At 41.8% G+C, this 18,926-nt stretch overlaps 2 protein-coding genes across 2 annotated transcripts; both read left to right on the forward strand.

Moving 5' to 3' along the window:
* Positions 1–192: 192 nt before the first annotated feature.
* Positions 193–5,740, forward strand: LOC306737952 (ras-related protein Rab-33B-like; the record flags this gene model as incomplete). The annotated part of the gene is made up of 3 exons (XM_079219765.1): positions 193–411; positions 4,508–4,686; positions 5,208–5,740. The coding sequence occupies 3 exons, from the start codon at positions 193–195 to the stop codon at positions 5,533–5,535; spliced, it is 726 nt and encodes a 241-aa protein (XP_079075891.1). The 3' UTR covers positions 5,536–5,740.
* A 1,943-nt stretch (positions 5,741–7,683) lies between these two features.
* On the forward strand, positions 7,684–15,447 carry LOC306738427 (uncharacterized protein). Its single transcript, XM_079220276.1, has 4 exons — positions 7,684–7,799; positions 10,479–10,579; positions 12,459–12,531; positions 14,093–15,447. The coding sequence occupies exons 1-4, from the start codon at positions 7,727–7,729 to the stop codon at positions 14,596–14,598; spliced, it is 753 nt and encodes a 250-aa protein (XP_079076402.1). The 5' UTR covers positions 7,684–7,726; the 3' UTR covers positions 14,599–15,447.
* The last annotated feature ends 3,479 nt before the right edge of the window (positions 15,448–18,926 follow it).

Consider the following 18,926-nt stretch of genomic DNA (forward strand, 5'->3'; position numbering starts at 1 on the left):
CGTGAGGAGTTTTCAAGGAGCAGTCGGGTGGAAAGGTTTCACTAACCACCTAAAGACCGTGTTTTTTCCTCCAAGAAGTCTTAATCGACTTTGCTCACACCTGCATCTTTATTAGACTCTTGGAGAGAACGTTTGACGCGTAGCGCGTTTTCTGCACTTTGTTTTCTCGTAAATTGACTGACCGACAGGCAAATGGAGTCCTCGCTTGAGTTTTCCAACTCTTTGAGCAGCGTGTCCTCGCTGTTGACCCGTTGTCGGACCTTCAAGGTGCTGGTGATAGGAGACTCCGCGGTGGGGAAGACATGCCTCACACACCGACTCTGCGCCGGAGAGTTTCCCTGCAGGGTGGAGGCTACCATCGGGGTGGACTTCCGCGAAAGACAGCTGGATATACATGGCGAGAAAATCAAGGTAACTGGTGAATTGTGAACGCATCAATTAAAGCAAAAATACATCCACGGTTGACACATTAACAGCTAACTGTGCGCGGGACTGTGCCAAACTAATATTTTACGCACAGCAGCGTCGGTATTCCGACCTGTTAAAAGTGAACTGACTCCACGTCATATTGGTTCTTTTAGGTAGATGTTAATCCCTTATCATTCTCACAATGAATCCAGTGCTCTTCATGGCCCAACCTAACTGACCTAACCCTTAAGCCCACACCCTAACCCCTAATCAAATGTATTGTTTGAGTTGTGTTTAGAGGTTGTACATGGGCATTATATATTATTGTAGCCCTGATTTCTATGTTTAATTTGATACCTAACATGTTTTTTTTTGGGGGGGGGGGGGTTATACCATGATTGACCCTAGGGCTCAACAGGTCAGCCTGGATGAACAAAACAAAACACTCCAGAGACCTATTCCTGTTAGACTTTTGCAGGTGGTTGTGCTTTTTAACCGTGCCTTTGTCATGTTTTATACTGGTTGTATGGTCTTTAGTGATGCCCTTTGCTGCAGTGTGGCTCTGCTGTGTTCTAAATTCCAGATTGAACGACAGAGTTCTCTGGACGGAATAAAATCAGCAGAGCTGCTTGTTTGCAGAACTAATGCAGCCTGTAAGTCTCTGTGAAGATTGCATGCTTGACTCTAGTGGCATGCTAACTGTTTAATTAACAGCCTCTTAAAGCCAGCTAATTCACATCTGATTCATTCCTGAAGTTGTGACCCGTTTTATTTTGAACCCTGTGGTGGGGAGACATGTAGGGACGATGTTTCTATCTTAAATCTGTGGGTGTTGGATTGTGCCATTTCCTAGTGTTTTGAAACAACCACATGACAGAGGAAGTGTCTGTCGGTGGTGACTGTGGATTTGTTCATAGGTTAGAGGAGGTTTCATGCTTTGTTCCTGGTGCATGCAATTGAAATTGTTTAGAGCATTACATTTCATTTAGCTGATGCTTTTATCCAAAGCGACTGACAATAAGTGCATTCAACCATGAGTACAAACTCGGAACAACAAAAATCAAGAACGTACAATTTCTTCAAGATAACCAAACTACAAAGTGCTACAAAAGTGCACATTTTGTTAAACATTTTTTAATTCAACGTGTTTTTAGTTTGCTGCGGAAGACATATACTTTCTGCTGTCTTGATGTCATTGGGGAGCTCATTCCACCAATGAGGAGCCAGGACAGCAAACAGCCAATTGTCAAAATGTAAGGTTTGACAATGTCTTGGATGTAGACTGGACCAGATCTGTTCGCAGCATGGTACGCAAGTACGAATGTTTTGAAACGGACGCGGGCAGCCACTGGTAACCAGTGAAGGGCGTGGAGTAGTGTAGGTGAATTTAAGGAGGTTAAAGACCAGTTGAGCTGCTGCATTCTGGATGAGCTGCAGAGGTCTGATTGCACTGGCAGGTAGACCTGCCAGGAGGGAGTTACAGTAGTCTAGGCATGAGATGATCAGAGCCTGGACGAGAACCTGTGCTGCCTTCTGAGTGAGAAGGGGACGTATTCTCCTGGTGTTGTACAGCATTTACCTACAGAATCGTGTTGTTGCGGTAATGTTGACAGTCAGGGAGAGTTGACTGTCGAGTGTTCCTGGCAGTTGTGGTCGGGTCCATCACGGAGTTGTCGAAGGTAATAGTCAGGTCGTGGGTGGGGGAGCCTTTTCCCGGAAGGAAAAGTAGTTCAGTCTTGTCTGGGTTAATTTCCAGGTGGTGTGCGGACATTCACTGAGAGATGTCAGTAAGACAGGCAGAGATTCGTGCTGCTACGTACCTGTGTTTCCGATTGGGGAAACGAGAGGATCAGTTGGGTGTCATCAGCATAGCTAGGGTAGGAAAAGCCGTGCGAGCGAATGACGGAGCCAAGAGAGTTAGTGTATAGAGAGAAGAGAGGACTAGGGCAACTAACGATTATTTTAATAATCGATTAATCGGTTGATTATTTTTTCGATGAATCGGATAGTATTTTTTTATCAAAAAAGCGTTCATTTCCAACCCTTTATTCAAAAACAGAAGTGACAGTACAAAGCATCTTCAGAAAGTGCACAAACAGGTTGCTCCTTGAACATCCCTGAGCTGTTAATTAAAACAATAAAATGGACTAACACTAAAAACATACACATGTATACTTTACATCTGCCAAATGTGAGCCCTTTTTAATGTAATTGATCCCTCCAGAGGCTGCATTTACATACACTGCTTTATCAATATGTATGAAATACTGGGACAGTGGGAAGCTGTACTGCTCCATATAGAGCGTCCTCTTCCTTAAACGCTTTCATTCTGGGTCTCTTATGACCACGACATCACGTTGTTGGCTAAGCCCAACTACGTGATTTGCTTCATTCTACTTTGAGTAAAAAAAAAAAAAACCTGCAGCCAGATCCGCCGGAGTGCCGGTTTAACGTTAATGAGTGACAGCGTGAACTGAACCAGACCGGGGGGTGACGGCAACAAACGTAACGTGATGAAACATCATCACGTTTCGTTTTTTTACAAGCAAAACTGAACTGTAACGGAACATAACGTAACTTTAACGACAATACACAACCCAAACACGTTAGCTAACGTGATAGCAAGCCGACTAGCTTCCATTAAAAACAAGTTTGAGGAACATGAAGACGCTGATTGGCCAAGACTCGACTCGTCAAAGATCTTCTATTCTTCTTTGAGAAGATCACAACCTCAGCTTTTCTCGTGTCTCACTCCAATCTCAGAAACGCTGGCCGGCCAGTTGCTCCGCTCTTTTTTCTTCTCCGCGACTTATTGCCCGGCGTAATAATCGCGCGACACAACGAATCGATAATGAAATTTGTTGCCAACACTTTTGATAATCGATTTTTATCGATTCGTTGTTGCAGCCCTAGAGGGGACCCAGGACGGAGCCTTGAGGGACCACAGTAGTGAGAGGACAAGGTTCAGACGCAGAGCCTGAGATAGCCAGGTCCTGGAGGGAGGAAATAAGGATCTGGTGGTTCACTGTGTCAAATGCAGCAGAACGGTCTAGAAGGATAAGGACAGAGGAGCGAGAGAGGCTGCTCTAGCAGTGTGAAGCTGCTCAGAGACAGCAAGTTAAGGAAACAGTCAGTTGAGAGGGAGGTGTTAATAAGATGGGTGAGAAAGGGAACTAGGTCAGGAGCAATAGACTGGAGAATGTGAGATGGGATGGGGTAAATTTAAACTTTGGATTTAATCCAATAAACAAACTATCAAAACGTACTTCCAATGTGATCGACACCTCAGGGCATCTCTATTTTTTTGTCCTCATGTTGGACTGCGGGCAGACTGGACGCCACAGTGACTCGCTATCGCCTCTCGAGGTACAAGTGGTATTATGAGACAGGACGAGGCTAGCTAATTAGCGGGCTCATTTTAGTAGATATCTCTGTAACACAAAACAGTAACGCCTTTGACATAACGTCAACACTGTTCTTCACATTCTGTTGATGTTAAACTAAACTTTGGGCCGGATCTTACACATTGCACCTTACGAAACATCTTGGCTTCCTACAACGTAAGTGGATGTTGATCAAGTGCTTTTAAAAAAAGGTTTATGCAAACTAACGTGTCATTTTATCAGTGCTGTTTATAAGACTTCTTGGGCAAGCCAAGCAAGCCAATCTCATGTCTATCAAGTCAATACTCAGGACCCAAAAAGCAAGTCTAAATCAGGTCACAAGTCCTCGGTCTTCCAAGTGCTAAAGAATGACTCGGCATCTGAAGAGTTTCCTTTCAAATCTGCATTTACAGAATTTTATACAAAGTCCTTTAGAAATAGTAATATTCCTCGGTCATCATCGTAGAATACATCAAGTGATAAATATAACATTTAGCACTTTTATTCAAGGAGAGAGAAATCTGAGTTTTGATGATCACATCAACTTGTTTACTCCTTTTCTTTCTTCCCCCTCAGTGATGATTCACTAAATGTGCGTGTGTGTCACCCGTGGGGTATTTCAACACATGATTTATTTTCCTCTTCGTGCCTTCCCTCTCATTCATTTCCTATTTGTCACGTTTTTTTTGTCTCTGCCACCTCGTCATCACCACCAGCTCCAGCTGTGGGACACGGCAGGACAGGAGCGTTTCCGTAAGTCCATGGTGCAGCACTACTATCGCAATGTACACGCTGTGCTCTTCATATATGATGTCACCTGCCCCGCCAGCTTCAGCAGCCTGACCGCCTGGATAGAAGAGTGCAGGCAGAACTCCCTCGGGCAGGAAATCCCCAGGTAATGTGCTGATGTAGCTAAAAGAATAGGTGTATTTCCCCAGGAGAATACAGTAAAAAAAAGTGTGTATATATATATATATATATATATATATATATATATATATATATATATATATATATATATATATATATATATATATATATATATATATAAATTAGTCAATTACTTGCATTAAGACAATTATTTTTGCATTGCATGTTTCTGAAAATGTATGTTTAAATATGCAAATAGAATTATCATATTTGATATCTGCTAATTTGTATACATTAAACACAGTTTGGTGTGCTGCTGAAGTGGATATTTCTGGCTCAGAATTGAATTAAGACATTTTTTTTTTAAACCGGCCTTTTAATATATGCACTGTAACTTTTAAGATGCTACACATGAAGTATTTTCCCCTTAAATCATATTGAACCTTTCTAGCTAAGTCAACATCCTATGACCATATTATTCTTTTGTGGAGGTCTTAATATCATCCTCCTTCATTTGTCCCTTTCCGCTGCCCATCCTCCTACCAGGTTCCTGGTGGGTAATAAGAGTGACCTCCGTGACCCCAGCAGGACTGACAGCCAGGTAAGCCAGGAGCAGGCGACGAGCTTCGCCAAAGCCCACGGCATGATGTGTTTTGAGACGTCGGCCAAGAACCCGCCAAACAAATGCAGGAACGGTCGGCGAGGTGATGGGGAGGTGCTGTACCAGCAGGATAAGGTGGAGGACATTGTTGTTGCTGTTGGTGCCAAATTGAAGAGACAGAAGAAACCTGTAGTAGCAAACACCTCAACGCACGGGTCCTTTAAAGTCCTGAATAAGAAAAGACCAGAGAAAGAGCTGTGGACCTGCTGCTAAAAGGACGGAGCTGCTGGCCTTTTCAGATGGATCAATGTGACGTTTTTAGCCCTTGTGTGTAAAAGTACATGCGTTTGTGTCGATAAGAGAATGACCGTACTGTGCATAATGTTAATATTTGACCAGACAAAAATACAAATCTTTTTGCATTTGAAACACAGTTGCTGTTACTCCCACACTGAACTTTAATATTTATACTCTTAATTATGTGAGACATCCTTTTTGGAAATTGTATGGATATTTGTGATCTTCTTATTTACAATTGCTGCCAAATAAAAGACTGAATGTAGACATTATTTGGTAAAGGATCTGTATATACGAGTAACTTTAGTACAGTGGGGTTAATCGAATCCTGGCTGTTAAGGGTTTCCCACCACAGGACTGTGTCCAGGTGGACAGAACATCACAGCAGTCATGCACCAGTATTGTGTATGAGCTGTGTGGGCGTTGTGGATCACATGTGTTGTGATTGTGTGTCCAATCGATGATTCAGAAGTCGTCACATGATGATGGCGGCAAACCTGTGTGTGTGTGTGTGTGTGTGTGTGTGTGTGTGTGTGTGTGTGTGTGTGTGTGTGTGTGTGTGTGTGTGTGTGTGTGTGTCACACTGGTGGAACATTCAACAGTCAACTGGTAGATGTCTTACTCTAGACTCAAGAAGAAAAACAACAACGGGAGGAGAGTATCTTTTATATTTTTCTAATTTCCCCCTATACAATTATTAAATAACATTTAATTTAGCCACTGGAAAGGTGAAGTAGGAAAAAAACGTGATTTCCAAATTCTCTAATTTGCTGACTATTTGTTGTGTCTAAAGCTTTTTTTTTTTTAGAGAAACAGATACAATCTAAAGCTGATGTTTGAACATCTGAAAAAATTGTCACCAACATCGGGATTTCAAAGACATTTTAAATCTAAGGCCACGAACAGGCCCATTAAATCAAGTGGGCTGGACCAGTAACTCTGTTGTATGTTAACCTATAGGTAACAGCTCCTCCAGATGATTCCCTGTCTAAGTGTAAATTAGTACAAATATATATATATTCTACAAATGTTCTAATTTTATAACAGATTTCTGGGTTACGACTAGAAGTTTAGCAGGCCGGTACAGACTATTATAAACAAACATTGGCGTTGCATTATAGAGATGTGGGGTCCGGTGTTTTTGGAGTTTCATCAAAACTAGGGAATAAAAGTCAGGATAGCTACACCCCTGCTGCTTTGATTTTGACCATTCTTTTGTTAGTCCCTTATCTTTATGGAGGATGACTGACTTATTTCTACGTTTGCTACTATATTTCTACATCTATCTTTCTATACGTATGTTTTCATATATATAGAATGAAGAATCATTTGAGTTTTTTCATACCTTAGACCTTCATATCTCCATATGGAGCCGCTCCTCCTCACGGAGTCCAAACACTGGCTCTGTAAGAGCCTTGCATGTGGAGGGGAATGAGGCGCAATCTGCAACCTCATCTCTAGCTGCTACTTTGTCCTCCTTTAAATCATAGGATCTTTTAAATATGCATATTACATATTTAAATATAAGTGAACTGAAACTATGACACTTTTACTGTCTGAAAACATCTGGTGCTAACAAGCTGATGGGTGTAAACATGTTTTAGTATAACACATAACACTTATTATTATATTACTTACTTCTTGTACTATTTTGTATCTGCCAATCAAAGCCATGCATGGCGCAGTCCCACAATAGCTTTGGGACAGTGTGTATTATGCAACCGCAGTTCACTGTCTCTTTCCATAAAACCACATGGGACTGTAATCCACTTGAAACCAGCATGAGGGATGCCTGATCCTCCTCAGCACAGCCAACATTATTTTATCTCAGTATGCAGCATGCCACATATTAAGACTGCTAAATCTACCCTAGAAAACAATAATCAGATGTTTTATTTATAAGGTTAATATAAATCTAGATCATTACTCTGGTGGGCTACTTGAGAACACTTACCTAAACCCACCACATTTAAACACGAACGTTGTTCTACCAGTTCACCTGCAGGGGGCGCGCGGGCGCATTAACCTTTCTTGAAAGGGGATGTACCCTCTGCAATCAGCTTTGGACAGCAGCAGCTGTGTGCTCCTCCTCAAACATCTTTAAAACCTGCTGCAAAACACACGGACACGCACTCCTTCACCTGCTGCTGATAACCGATAACCAAAGATGTTCTGCAGACGGGCATTGCAGAGAGTCGGGCCGCTGGCACGGAGGGCTTTCAAACCAACATCCAGAAATGGTAAGTCGCCTAAAAGGTTGTCGGTTACTGACTTTCTGAGTGCAATTTACGTGATTTGCAGTCACATTGTTAAAAGAAGAGGACATGAATGTCGCGGTCTCGTGCGTTTAGCGGCTTGGTTTGTTTTAAACTCGGACAAAACGAATCGTTTTCTCAATTGTCTCGTATTGTTTAACTAAACTACTCTAAAGCGTAGTTACTCGTACACCTTTTATTTTTAAAATTAATTTCTAAAGCGAAGATTACCTTCTAAATGTTTGCATTTAATGCGAGACATGTGTGAAAGTCCTAAAAGGATTCATTCTCACAGGGTTTCCATTGTGCAGAGCAGCAGGAGGAGGTGTGTCCTGCTTTGGGAACACACCGTTCTTGCGCGTTATGAAAGAGCGCATCACACGACAAAAAACTCTCTTTGCTTTAAAGGTTTTATACGTTGCATCGAGTGCATTTAGTCTCGAGCAGTTTTAGTATTTGGTCAGGAAAAAAAAAAAGTTTTACGAGCGATTCTTTGTCATCTCATGGTCACACATTGTCCTAGGACTTCTTCTGTAGGGCAGAGCTGCTCTCCATGTGGTCGAGCTCATAAGTGTTGTGACTTCTGAGAATCTTGTATTAAAAAAAAAAAAACATTTACATAACATGTAAGACTTGAATCTAACAACTCTTTGCATCGGGGAAAAAACAATGTATTTTGCATAAAACAAACTTTGTAGCATTGCCATGCAAGGTGAAGTGGATTTTGGTCACTTGGCCTTTCAGGGGCCTCTTTCTTTCTACATGTCCTTCACCCGATCATCCTTGACTTTGGACTCTGAGCATGTGGAATTTAGCATGAGGTCAAACTGCTGCTTTGATTTCCTGTTTCAGAAAAACAACCTCTGGTGAAGCTCTGACTGAAGAAGACAAAATTAATTCTACCTGCAAGCTTTAGTCTTGCTGAAGCTTCTTTCTGTATTCTGAGAACTGCTGGTGTGACTGGTAGCAGTCATGACCTGGTTGACCTGCAGGCCTACATATGTACTGAGCACATGTCAGCTGACAGACGGTAGCTGAAGAGCACTTACCCAACATACACGTGTCTTCACAGCAGCCATTTTGTCTGTTGTTGACTGACATGACATGCGTGTCCATTTCTACAGACTTGAACCTCACTGCAGGGATTAACTGATTACCTGTATAAATAACCTGAACTTGGCCTTGTGTCGCATGGTGCTGCTGTGTCATGGGTATTAAGGGGACGAATGAGGGAGGACTTAATGAGACTATGGCAGAGCATCCACAACATGACAATATCCAGCTTTAATTAAAGAAAATTATCACTTGTAATTTAGTGGTACTACATTTAATGTATAGCTGCAGCCAGTTGGCTTGGCATAAATAACGGGGGTGGTGGTAAATATCTGCCCAGGAGCACCTGTAAAGCTCAATAACTAACATGTGGTGTATATTCTATCTTGTTTGTTTTATCAGTTACTGCTTCGGGGCCAAGCAATAAAACCACAATGTGAAATTTCCAAACTTTGTTTTTTGCACATAATAAAAAACAAGATTTTCAGTCTTTATGCTAAGTTAACTACGAGCTGGCTCCAGTTACATGATTAGCAACAGACATGAGTTTTTTTTTTTTTTTAACTTGTCATTGACAAAAACGAGTGAATGCAAGGGTTAACATAATGTTCTATGTGAAGAACATAGACAGATTCCTTGCTTTTAAAGTTGGGTGCAAGCTGTCAGTGGAGAAGTCACATAGTGAGTTATGATTTTGTCTGAACACATGGGAAGGACGAAAAGGGGCGTGGCCTGCTGTACATTGTGTTCTTTCACAACCTCAGCTTGCCTGCTCGGGTTGCTGAGTAAACGTGAGCACATGCATGTGTGTCGCATGCTAAAGATATCCTATGAACTGTAACTGCATGTACACGCTGTGGTGTGTGTGTGATAGAGAGACGGATATCTACTGTCGGTAGGAAGAGATTAGGCTGAGGCAGTGTTTGGGATGCTGGCTGGTTTTATTTACAACCTCCTCTGCATGCACCACTGGCAATCCTTTAAACACCAGCAAATCTCTTCACATGGGCCAAAGCCTGCCACAATCGCGAACTCATAAATAACCTATTAAGAGTTACTGAGGATCTGCCAAATGCTTCCTGACATGTCGAGTGACTAATTAATGACTTCAAGCCCGCTAGATCTTTTTAGTTTGTTTCTATGGGCAAATCTAAGATCGTGAAGCAGGAAGTGTTTAATTGTTTGTGTTGGATGTAATATAAATGACAATTTGGTGTTTAGCTTGGCTGCTGCTAAATCTTTCCATCTCCTCTGCTGTAATTTACCAGGGCTCTGTTGTGTAACTGGATTAAGGGATGGAGACATGTTGACGCAACCAGAATGCATTAGTTTTTGTGCTAAATCTAAACTCTGATCATTTCCTGAATAAAATTCCCACAAATCATCCAATGTACGTTCTGTGATTTATGTTTTTATTTGTTTAATAAATTGCTTATTTTGGATTTCATGACGCAAAAAACAAATACTCTATTCAATCACTGGTTGAATAAAGTTCCACAGGACTATAGTCTTAAATTACAGTTTGTCTTATGTCAATTTCAATATTGGTAACTTTCTTTGCAGTTCAGCTTCAAATAAAGTTTCCCACCTAACACTGTCATTCTGTCTCAGCAGCTCCAGTGCGACACATGGCCTTTGGGGTTCCTGGTAGCTCCAGCAACATGGCATACATTGTTCTGTGTGGAGGAGGCCTCACTGCTGCAGTCGTCTATGTGAGTATCTGTTGCTCCATACCAGGTTCATCTGACCTGCAAGTTTGCATTATGACCAGGTGGCAACCTCCAGCATTGGCTTTACTTTAAGACTGGAAGTGCCTTAAACTTGCATTGTTTCTAATGGCCATCGGGGGGGTGACGACTCTGGTTGCAAAATGTCCAACATAGTCTATGAATACAAAGGTTCTGTTTGTTTTCATCTTACAACTTCTACTCTTAGAAAGTGTATTTTACATTTCTGAAAGTCAATTACGTAGTTTTAAGCGACTGAAATGTTCCATTCAGCGTTCAGTTCCACTTAGTGCCACCCTCTCGTCTCACTTCTGGTTGCAAAAAACAAGATGGCGACGGCCAAAATGTTGAACTCCTAGCTTCAAAATGGCAGTCTATAAACAAATGTGACAATGTCCACTTCTACTATACGTCTATAATATTACCCTTTTGGTAAAGTGGTATTCTGCCCAATCGGTTCTTCAGCATTAGCAGTGAGTGACTTAAAGATGTTGAGTGGCATATTACTTAAGCGCTTTAAAAGGCTAATAACGGCACATTTTCTACAATAAAAAAATCCTGCGGCACACCAACAACCCAAAAAGTTACAAAATGTCACATTGTAGCATAATACAGCATATATGGTAGGTAATTATTGCACTACCTACTGGCATGGAAGAGTATTCAGTGTTTCAAGTAAACCAGATCACTTTGTTAGAAAAATGAAAATAAAGTTATGCAAAAAATAACTAATATTTAGTTACTACTAAATAGCGTATTGTGGAAAACGATAAGCTATTTTTTTGCAAAACAGTGAGTGCAGATGTGTGAGCATCACGTTGTATTAGTGGCTGCAGTGAGCTACTTTCCTCTACAACTCTTTTATGAACAAGGTTGTGGATTTGATATGGACACTCTCAATTCATGCTCCATGTTGAGAGACACAACAACAGAAAGCCGACTTCACGGAGATCTCATAAAGATCGGCTTGTGGCGAAATGACAAGAATCGGCGACTCGCGCATGCGTAACCTATTAACGGTGAACATTTAAAATCAGCATTTCCTCTTGCGCCCCACCTGTAATAAATACCGCCCCAGTTTGATAAATACTGACTTAAAGGAAATATGGTGTTCATTTATTTCAATGACAACCACAAAGTGTGCAGGCTTTGTTACTGCTATGTGTTTTTCGGGCTTTTGAAGGATATTTCCAAAGCCTCTCGGTATGCAAAGTCAGAAACGTCATTAATGGAGCTGTTGGATGTTTGTCTTGACCTGCAAACACATGAACTGTTGGGCTTTAAAAGTGAGAGCTCATAGCTTAAAATAGTGAAAGCTGCAGCAGCAAATCCCATTCTGAAAAGCACGCTCGTTGCTCTCTCTCGCTCTCTGCGTGTGCAGAGAAGAGTTGTAGACGCGACCCAGAAATGACAAGCTGTGTGTAGATAAGATCAATAACATACGGCCGTTTAGTCTGTTTAATAGCAGAACAAGGTGTAGACCTGTTCTATATTACTCTGCCAGCCACTATATTGCAGCTCAGACGCTCAACAATGGAAAATCATTTGCGGTAACTAAATAGTTTTTATTGGACTTTTTCCTACGGTACACCTGACGATCTCTCACGGCACAGTGGTTGACAATCACTGGACTAGACTGTGTCGCCACACTCCAGACACCAAATGGACATAGAAGGCTCTTTTGTGCTTTCTATATACAGAAACCAGTCCAGACAATGGCTGCCAGGCTCTTGGCAAAGCACAAGTGTATATCAGCTGTGTTTGTTAATATTGGCCAAAATGTCAGCGTAATACCCTCATTTTTATTCTGTTATCATTTGTGTGCTGAAATGTAGTAATTGTGTATTTGCTCTCGTTCTCTCAGGCCTACAAGACAGTCAACGGGGATAGTGAACGCTATGAGGACAGACTCGCCAGCATGGCCCCGACAGAAAAGGGTCAGCTGCTGGCACGCACTCACGAAACACACACCCCAATCTCCTGAGGTTACATTTCCAAGAAAATACTACAGAAAGGACAATGACATTTATTTTAAATTGTCATTTGGTCAAGTCTACAGTAAATTAATTGATTACACACGACATGAATAGAATCTATGGCAGTGCTTGTGCGTTTTGAGTTTGTACATGGGCACCGCAGGGTTTTGAGCTCTGCATGCTCGCAAGGACGACAACCTTTCTGATAAGCAGCTAACATTTTACAATTAGCATTAAACACTAAGTACATTAGCTGGACTGTTCTAAGAAATAGAAAGGCAAAAAAAATCTATATATCTTGCCGCATTTCCTAGCTGGTTCTGGCTGCACCACCCAAATATCGAACACGGTAGAATGATCACACTCAATGGCTTTATCTTGCCTGTCTGGTTAGATTTGTCTGCAATTCATTTGTCTATTCAGCCAGAATGAGAGATCGTGGCGCCGCGCCCAGAGCAGCTAACTAGTCTGTAATGGTGTTAAGCAGCGTCTGCATCTGGTTCAGTTGTGAAGTGTTGTTTTTGGTCACAGGAATATAAAGCTCTGCTCCCTACAGCGCTGGAGAGTGAATTGCTCTGGCTTTAAACTGGCCAGTGATCACGTTATGTAATAAAGCAAAAATGTCCTGGAAACAAAGTCACAGAATCCTCTTGCTGCACATGGTGATTAAAGAGATTGTGATCGAAGTTCATATTGTCCTGACATTTAATCTGGGTACACGCGAGTATAATTGAAGCGTGATTTAGTGTGCTGAGCGGCACAATCGGTGAGTGATTTGGTTTGTTTGGCTGATTTTTAAACAACATTTTGGTGTTGGGGCAGCAGAAGTAATAAAAATCACATTCGTTGCTACTAAAGCAGTAACATTTAGTATGCATTCTGAAGTTTTATTAGATTCTAGTTTCACTATTTAACTAATGTTGTCCTGAATCAGTTGGTTATATGACCTGGAAGATGTATAAAGAATATTAGCTATGAGTTCTTGTCTGACCTACTGAAACAAACTACTCTACATAGATACATACATAGAGTTGTGCCCTCCATAAGGTGGTGTCTTGTTGTTGAACAAATCAGTATTGTTAATGTAAAAGCAGGCAGTTCTATTTTACATGTCAGGATTCTCCTTCACTTAACTATGACTCTATCTTTTTGAGACCTTAAATGCCTAAACGCTTGACCGTCAACTCTACAGTATGTTACCTGTTGACAGGAGTCAATGTCTTCAAATCTCAAGCCTTATGTTTTGCCCAACTGGAGTGTGAGCTCTGTAGCCATCATGTTTTACTTTGGGCACTTCCTTGGCTTTCCAGTGCCATGAAAGATTATTTGAGGCCTTTGGGAGGAGTAGATTTGTAGAAGACTTTGACCTTTTGGCAACTTGGTGCTGATTACAGCAGAGCAACTGACATGCTCCTTACATTACACCAAACCCAAATGGTTTTATTTCCAGTACTGTTTAACATTGCATGTTGAAGGAAGTATTTTGACACTAATTCTCTGTTCCCAACCTCTTGCTCTGCAGCTCCAGAAGTAGCAGCTCCTGCAGCTGAACCCGCCCCAGTGGAGGAGGCAGCGCCGGCACCTGAGGTCGTTGCAGAGTCTGTCGTCGCTGCTGTAGAACCAGAAGCCGAGACTACTGCTGAACCTGTTGCCGAGTCGGTCCCTCCAACTGCCGAACCCGTCGTCGAGGCCGCTGCCGAACCCGTCGTCGAGGCCGCTGCCGAACCCGTCGTCGAGGCCGCTGCCGAACCCGTCGTCGAGGCCGCTGCCGAACCCGTGGCTGAGGAAGCTGCCTCTGAGGTGGTCGCTGCAGAGCCAGCAGAAGCCACTCCACCTGCAGCGGTAGAGGCTGCTCCAGCCACAGAGGAGGTCGCTGCCACAGAGGAGACGCCAGCAGAGGCCCCTGCAGCAGAGAGTCCTGGTACGGCAGTAGTAGATGAAGCCCCTCCTGCTCCCGCTGCTGAAGCAGAGACTGGCTCCGCAGCCCCCGAGGCTGAGGCGGCCCCTGCTGCAGAGGTGGCTGCATAAAGCTGTGATGGTGCTTAGATTCCCAGGAATTAGGCCTTGGAGTTAGTTGTGCTGTGTCTCACCTCTCTGTGCCCAGGAAAAAAGGACTAATGAAACCCTATTTTGATAAAAGTGGGTAACTCTCTTCTGGTTGTTTTAATGAATACCAGTTTGGGGTTCATCAGTCCAGTTTTTGGGATCCTTCCTTCCCTTACCTCAGCCCAACCTCCAGACACAAGCCACAACATTTGGCATTGGGCTATCTTTTAGATTCAGTTTGGAAAATTCAGTTTCTATAGGGATTTTTTTTTTAATAACGAGAGCAAATCTAAATTATGGTTTGGCTGCTGTACAGTTGAGATAGTGAGAGAGTGTTGAACTAGGTGATGGCTAATGTGGTTCTAAGTGCCTTTTCTTTTAAATGGAACAACCTCCTATTTCTTTGCCTTATCAAAATGTCAGCACGGTGAATGCATGTAGCCCATCTTGATAAGTTGTCTCGTGTCAACATTTGCACTTGGTTGTCTTCTCATCAAATGCTTACTTCCAGCTATATGCTTTGAATCATTGCTTAGGTTAGCTTTAGTCTGCAAACCGTAGAGATGGAACTCAGTCGTTTGACCAAAACCAGTTTTTTTTTTTTTTCTTGCTGCAGCTCTTATCTAGTTGTCATTTTCTTATCATAATGACTATATATATTTTTTTCTCACACATTCAAATACTTTGGAAGTTTCCTATCCATGTATCCAAGACCTTTTTGTGTAAACTTACTTCTGTTTCTTTAAAATGTGAAGTCTTTCAGAAAACACTACAGATATTATTGTCATTGAGCAAGTTGCTATTATGACTAATGCAGTTTTTAAAGAATAAAACGTCACTGGATGAGAAGGAAGCGTCTCAATATTGCATTTGTACTCTTATCTGGTTGCAGAGTCAACGTATTATTGAAACTGATTTATTTGCATGAATCAAAAGGATGTAGCTTGTAAAATAACTGGTTCAGAATAAGTCGTCGGGCACCAATTCAGCGACTAGCTTAGCTGCTTGTGCTTGTTGCTTTGATAGTATGTGACGTGTTGTAAATATTGTAACAATTGTAGGTGTAGAAATGTTTAATTTCCTGAATAATCCCTGTGCTATGTTCATGCTCCTGTGCCTTTGAGCTAAAGGCTGAGACGACAACAAACAAAACCCTGTCTCTCAGGATATTGTTTGTTGTGACGAGGAAATGACCACTCGCACAGCTTGTGATCAAGTTAATCGATTTGTATATGGCTATATCTTAAGCATTTATAAAATGATTTAACAGTGAACAAAGTACGACATCTAATTAATACAGACACAATCTCAATGTTATCTGCAAAAAGAGCCACAGAAATCTACCCACCCCATTTGGAAATCGTTAGCATGGTCATTAACAAAAAGTCCTAGTATGGCAATGAATGGTATGTAATGGGCCGAAAGGCGCTGCAGGCAGCACTTTGCGAGAAACTGTCGGATGGATGTCACATGTCCGGCTCAACAAGTAAAAAACTTGCCCGGCTGCATTCTATTTATTTTCTCTCAAACTTCAGATTTGTATTGGCTTTTGCTTTTGAGTCCTAATTGTGACGAGTGCAGTCACAGGCCAGTTAGGACAATCCTAGATTACATTGCTTGTTTTGGTGTCCTTTGGCTCACCAGGATGACGGCCTGGATCATTGTTGGTGGCAATCTAGGAACGTTTACCATTTTAATAAATCAAATTTCAAGGAACAAAATTATTTGAATGTTGAATTGGGAACCTGTATTAAAATGTCCATTTATGATTTCTATCGAACGGACTTAAGGCTTTTATACTAAAATGTAATGAAAACATTTCTCTCCAATAAGTACACTTGGTTCCACTAGCAGAGGGAGCATGAACTGGGCAGCTAGTTTCCTGTAGAATATTTCCTGAACCTGTGGTGAAGGTAAACCACACAAAGATAGACCACTGCTCAAGGTAAGTGCAATTTTCATAAAACACAGCAAACTACTGTATTCCAGGACAAGTGCTGCACATGCCTTCTGTTCAGTTACATGAGGTGTAATCCTCGTTTTAAATGAGGGAATTGATACAAAAAATTACTTTCATTATTGGTTATTCTGGCAATTGCTCAAAGACACAGTCCACAACTCCATGTTACATTACCAATTATTCAAAACAAAAGCAGCAAAACCTCACATGGAAAAGCTGGTTCCAGTAAATGTATGCTTTTTTTTTCTTTAATTAACTTGAGCCATTAGTCAATGGTCAAAATTGTTGCACTACATCTTGGTCTACATTGTCTTTAAAAGCTCTCTACGCCACTAATTCCTGTTCTCCAGAATCTATGCCAGATCTGCTCACAGCTGTGAAGCTCTTGGCCGGTTCTCCAGTTGAGATAGCGGCAGCTTCTATTGGTGAGACAAGTCTGGTGAAAGCTATCCGGAAAATGGAGGGCGATGGAAAAAGTTTGGACTTCACACTGGAGGTGGTAGAGCCAGAAATTCTGGAAGCGACCACAGAGGTGGTAGCTAAAGAAGAAGCTGAAGAGGCAACTGTAGTGAATGAGGAGTTGAAGTCTGAGGCTGATCCAGAAGCACCAGCTGCTGAAGAGCTGGTAAAAGAAGAGACCTCTGCCCCTGTAGCAGCAGAAGAGAAGGAGATGGCTGCATCTCTGTCTGAGGAACTTACAACTTCAGCCCTGATAGTGGAGGTTGAGTCTGAAGATCAGGCAGCAGGTCCTGCAGCTGCCTCAGAGGAGGGTATCTCCTCTGCAGATACCTCACCTGAAGATACTGCTCCTGCTGAAGAGGATACACCAGCTGAGGAGGACACCACCACCACCACTGCTGCTGCTGAAGCTGTTCCAGTGGATGAGACAACACCTGCTGCTGAGACATCGGTGGAGGCAGTTGACGCTTTGGCAACAACACACAGTGAAGCTGCAGCAGTCGTGGACACGACTCAGCTGGCAGCAGCCTCTTCTGGGTCAGACCTGGAGGTCCTTTCAGCTGCCGAACCAGAAGCTACTTCAGAGGCTCCAGTACAGGAGGCCAAGCACTGCCACTCTGCTCCATCAGCAGCAGAGGAGGTGGCGCCACCAGCTGCTTTGGGAGTGCAGTGTTCCGGAGAGGAAGTTGTGGATATAACACAGGAGGTCGAGGAGGCCCTGGTGGAAGGACAAAGTAAGAACCTACAAAGTGACATGCAAGTCAAATGGCAACTTTAGTCTCATATATAATGCTGCATAATAGTTACAATTATTACTTTTTTTTTATTGTAAAGAAAGGAAATAGTAGTATAGAAAGTCCCTCTCCACCACCCCCAAGGCTCCAATAAGCTAAATTAGACCCAGAGTTTCAGCTTGTATCCTGTTAGAGAACCATACTTATATAACTGAAGACGGTAAGTAGGGTAAGGAAAGGAATATTTTTATTATTTTTTGCCAAATAGAGAAAATAGTCTGACTTCACAGATATTTTGGGCACAGTGACAATTTCAGACACTAAATGGCAGAACAAATCTTAGACACAGCAGATGTATTGACGTAACAATAATTACTTTAACATTCTCAATTCTACCTGTGCTTCTCCTGCTGTGATAAACCTTAATTGAAGTAAAGGCAGATGTGGATTCCTCTACTACTACTTTGAGTATATAACAAACATTATCATCTAAAAGTAAATGATTCATATCTAATAAAAGGTTTTAGAGTCGCTGAACACGTTCAACCTATTTCTTTTGTTGTAAACTGACCTTCATCTTTAATGAGGACAGCTGCAGCAAAGACCTAACTATATTATACTAAAGATTTTCAATTGGAAAGCTCTCGTATCATCTGGACTCAACTTGTAGTTTATGAAGACAACCACATTAATTAATATCAAACATAAAGAGCTTGCATCACATGTCAAAAAATTGAAAATACACTCCCAAGTTGTATAGCTATTTTGGGTCTTGGTAAGAATAGGGATGTAGTTGGCCTGCATGTTACTAAAGTAAAACTGTCAGTACACAGAGGTTCATTTCAATGGGTTTTTCTCTGAATCCTGCTTGATTTCTATTTTAAAATAAATCTGAACTGTTTATCATCACATTAACAATATAGGACACATGTGGCTACATTTACGGCTCTTAAATGCGATCATTAAAAATTATATAATCTGAGTCTTCTCTGTATTTGGCTCTGACCACATGTATTTCTGCCTATATCCACAGAGCCAAAGGTGTCTTTCTGGACATTAAAAAGCTGCTCAGTGATGTAATAGAACAGTTAAGAAGGTAAACAGCCAAACACAGCACAGCAATAAGCACAGCTGTCTGTGTAGAGCTAGAGGCAGTA

This window comes from Taurulus bubalis (assembly GCF_910589615.1).
Source record: "Taurulus bubalis genome assembly, chromosome: 6".
Classification (NCBI taxonomy): domain Eukaryota; kingdom Metazoa; phylum Chordata; class Actinopteri; order Perciformes; family Cottidae; genus Taurulus; species Taurulus bubalis.

Bases quoted from the DNA above. Each gene is read 5' to 3' on its own strand.
- LOC306738427 (XM_079220276.1), top strand. From the start codon at position 7,727: ATGTTCTGCAGACGGGCATTGCAGAGAGTCGGGCCGCTGGCACGGAGG. The intron at 7,800-10,478 runs GTAAGTCGCCTA...ATTCTGTCTCAG, and splicing joins CAAACCAACATCCAGAAATG to CAGCTCCAGTGCGACACATG. The intron at 12,532-14,092 runs GTCAGCTGCTGG...CTTGCTCTGCAG, and splicing joins CATGGCCCCGACAGAAAAGG to CTCCAGAAGTAGCAGCTCCT.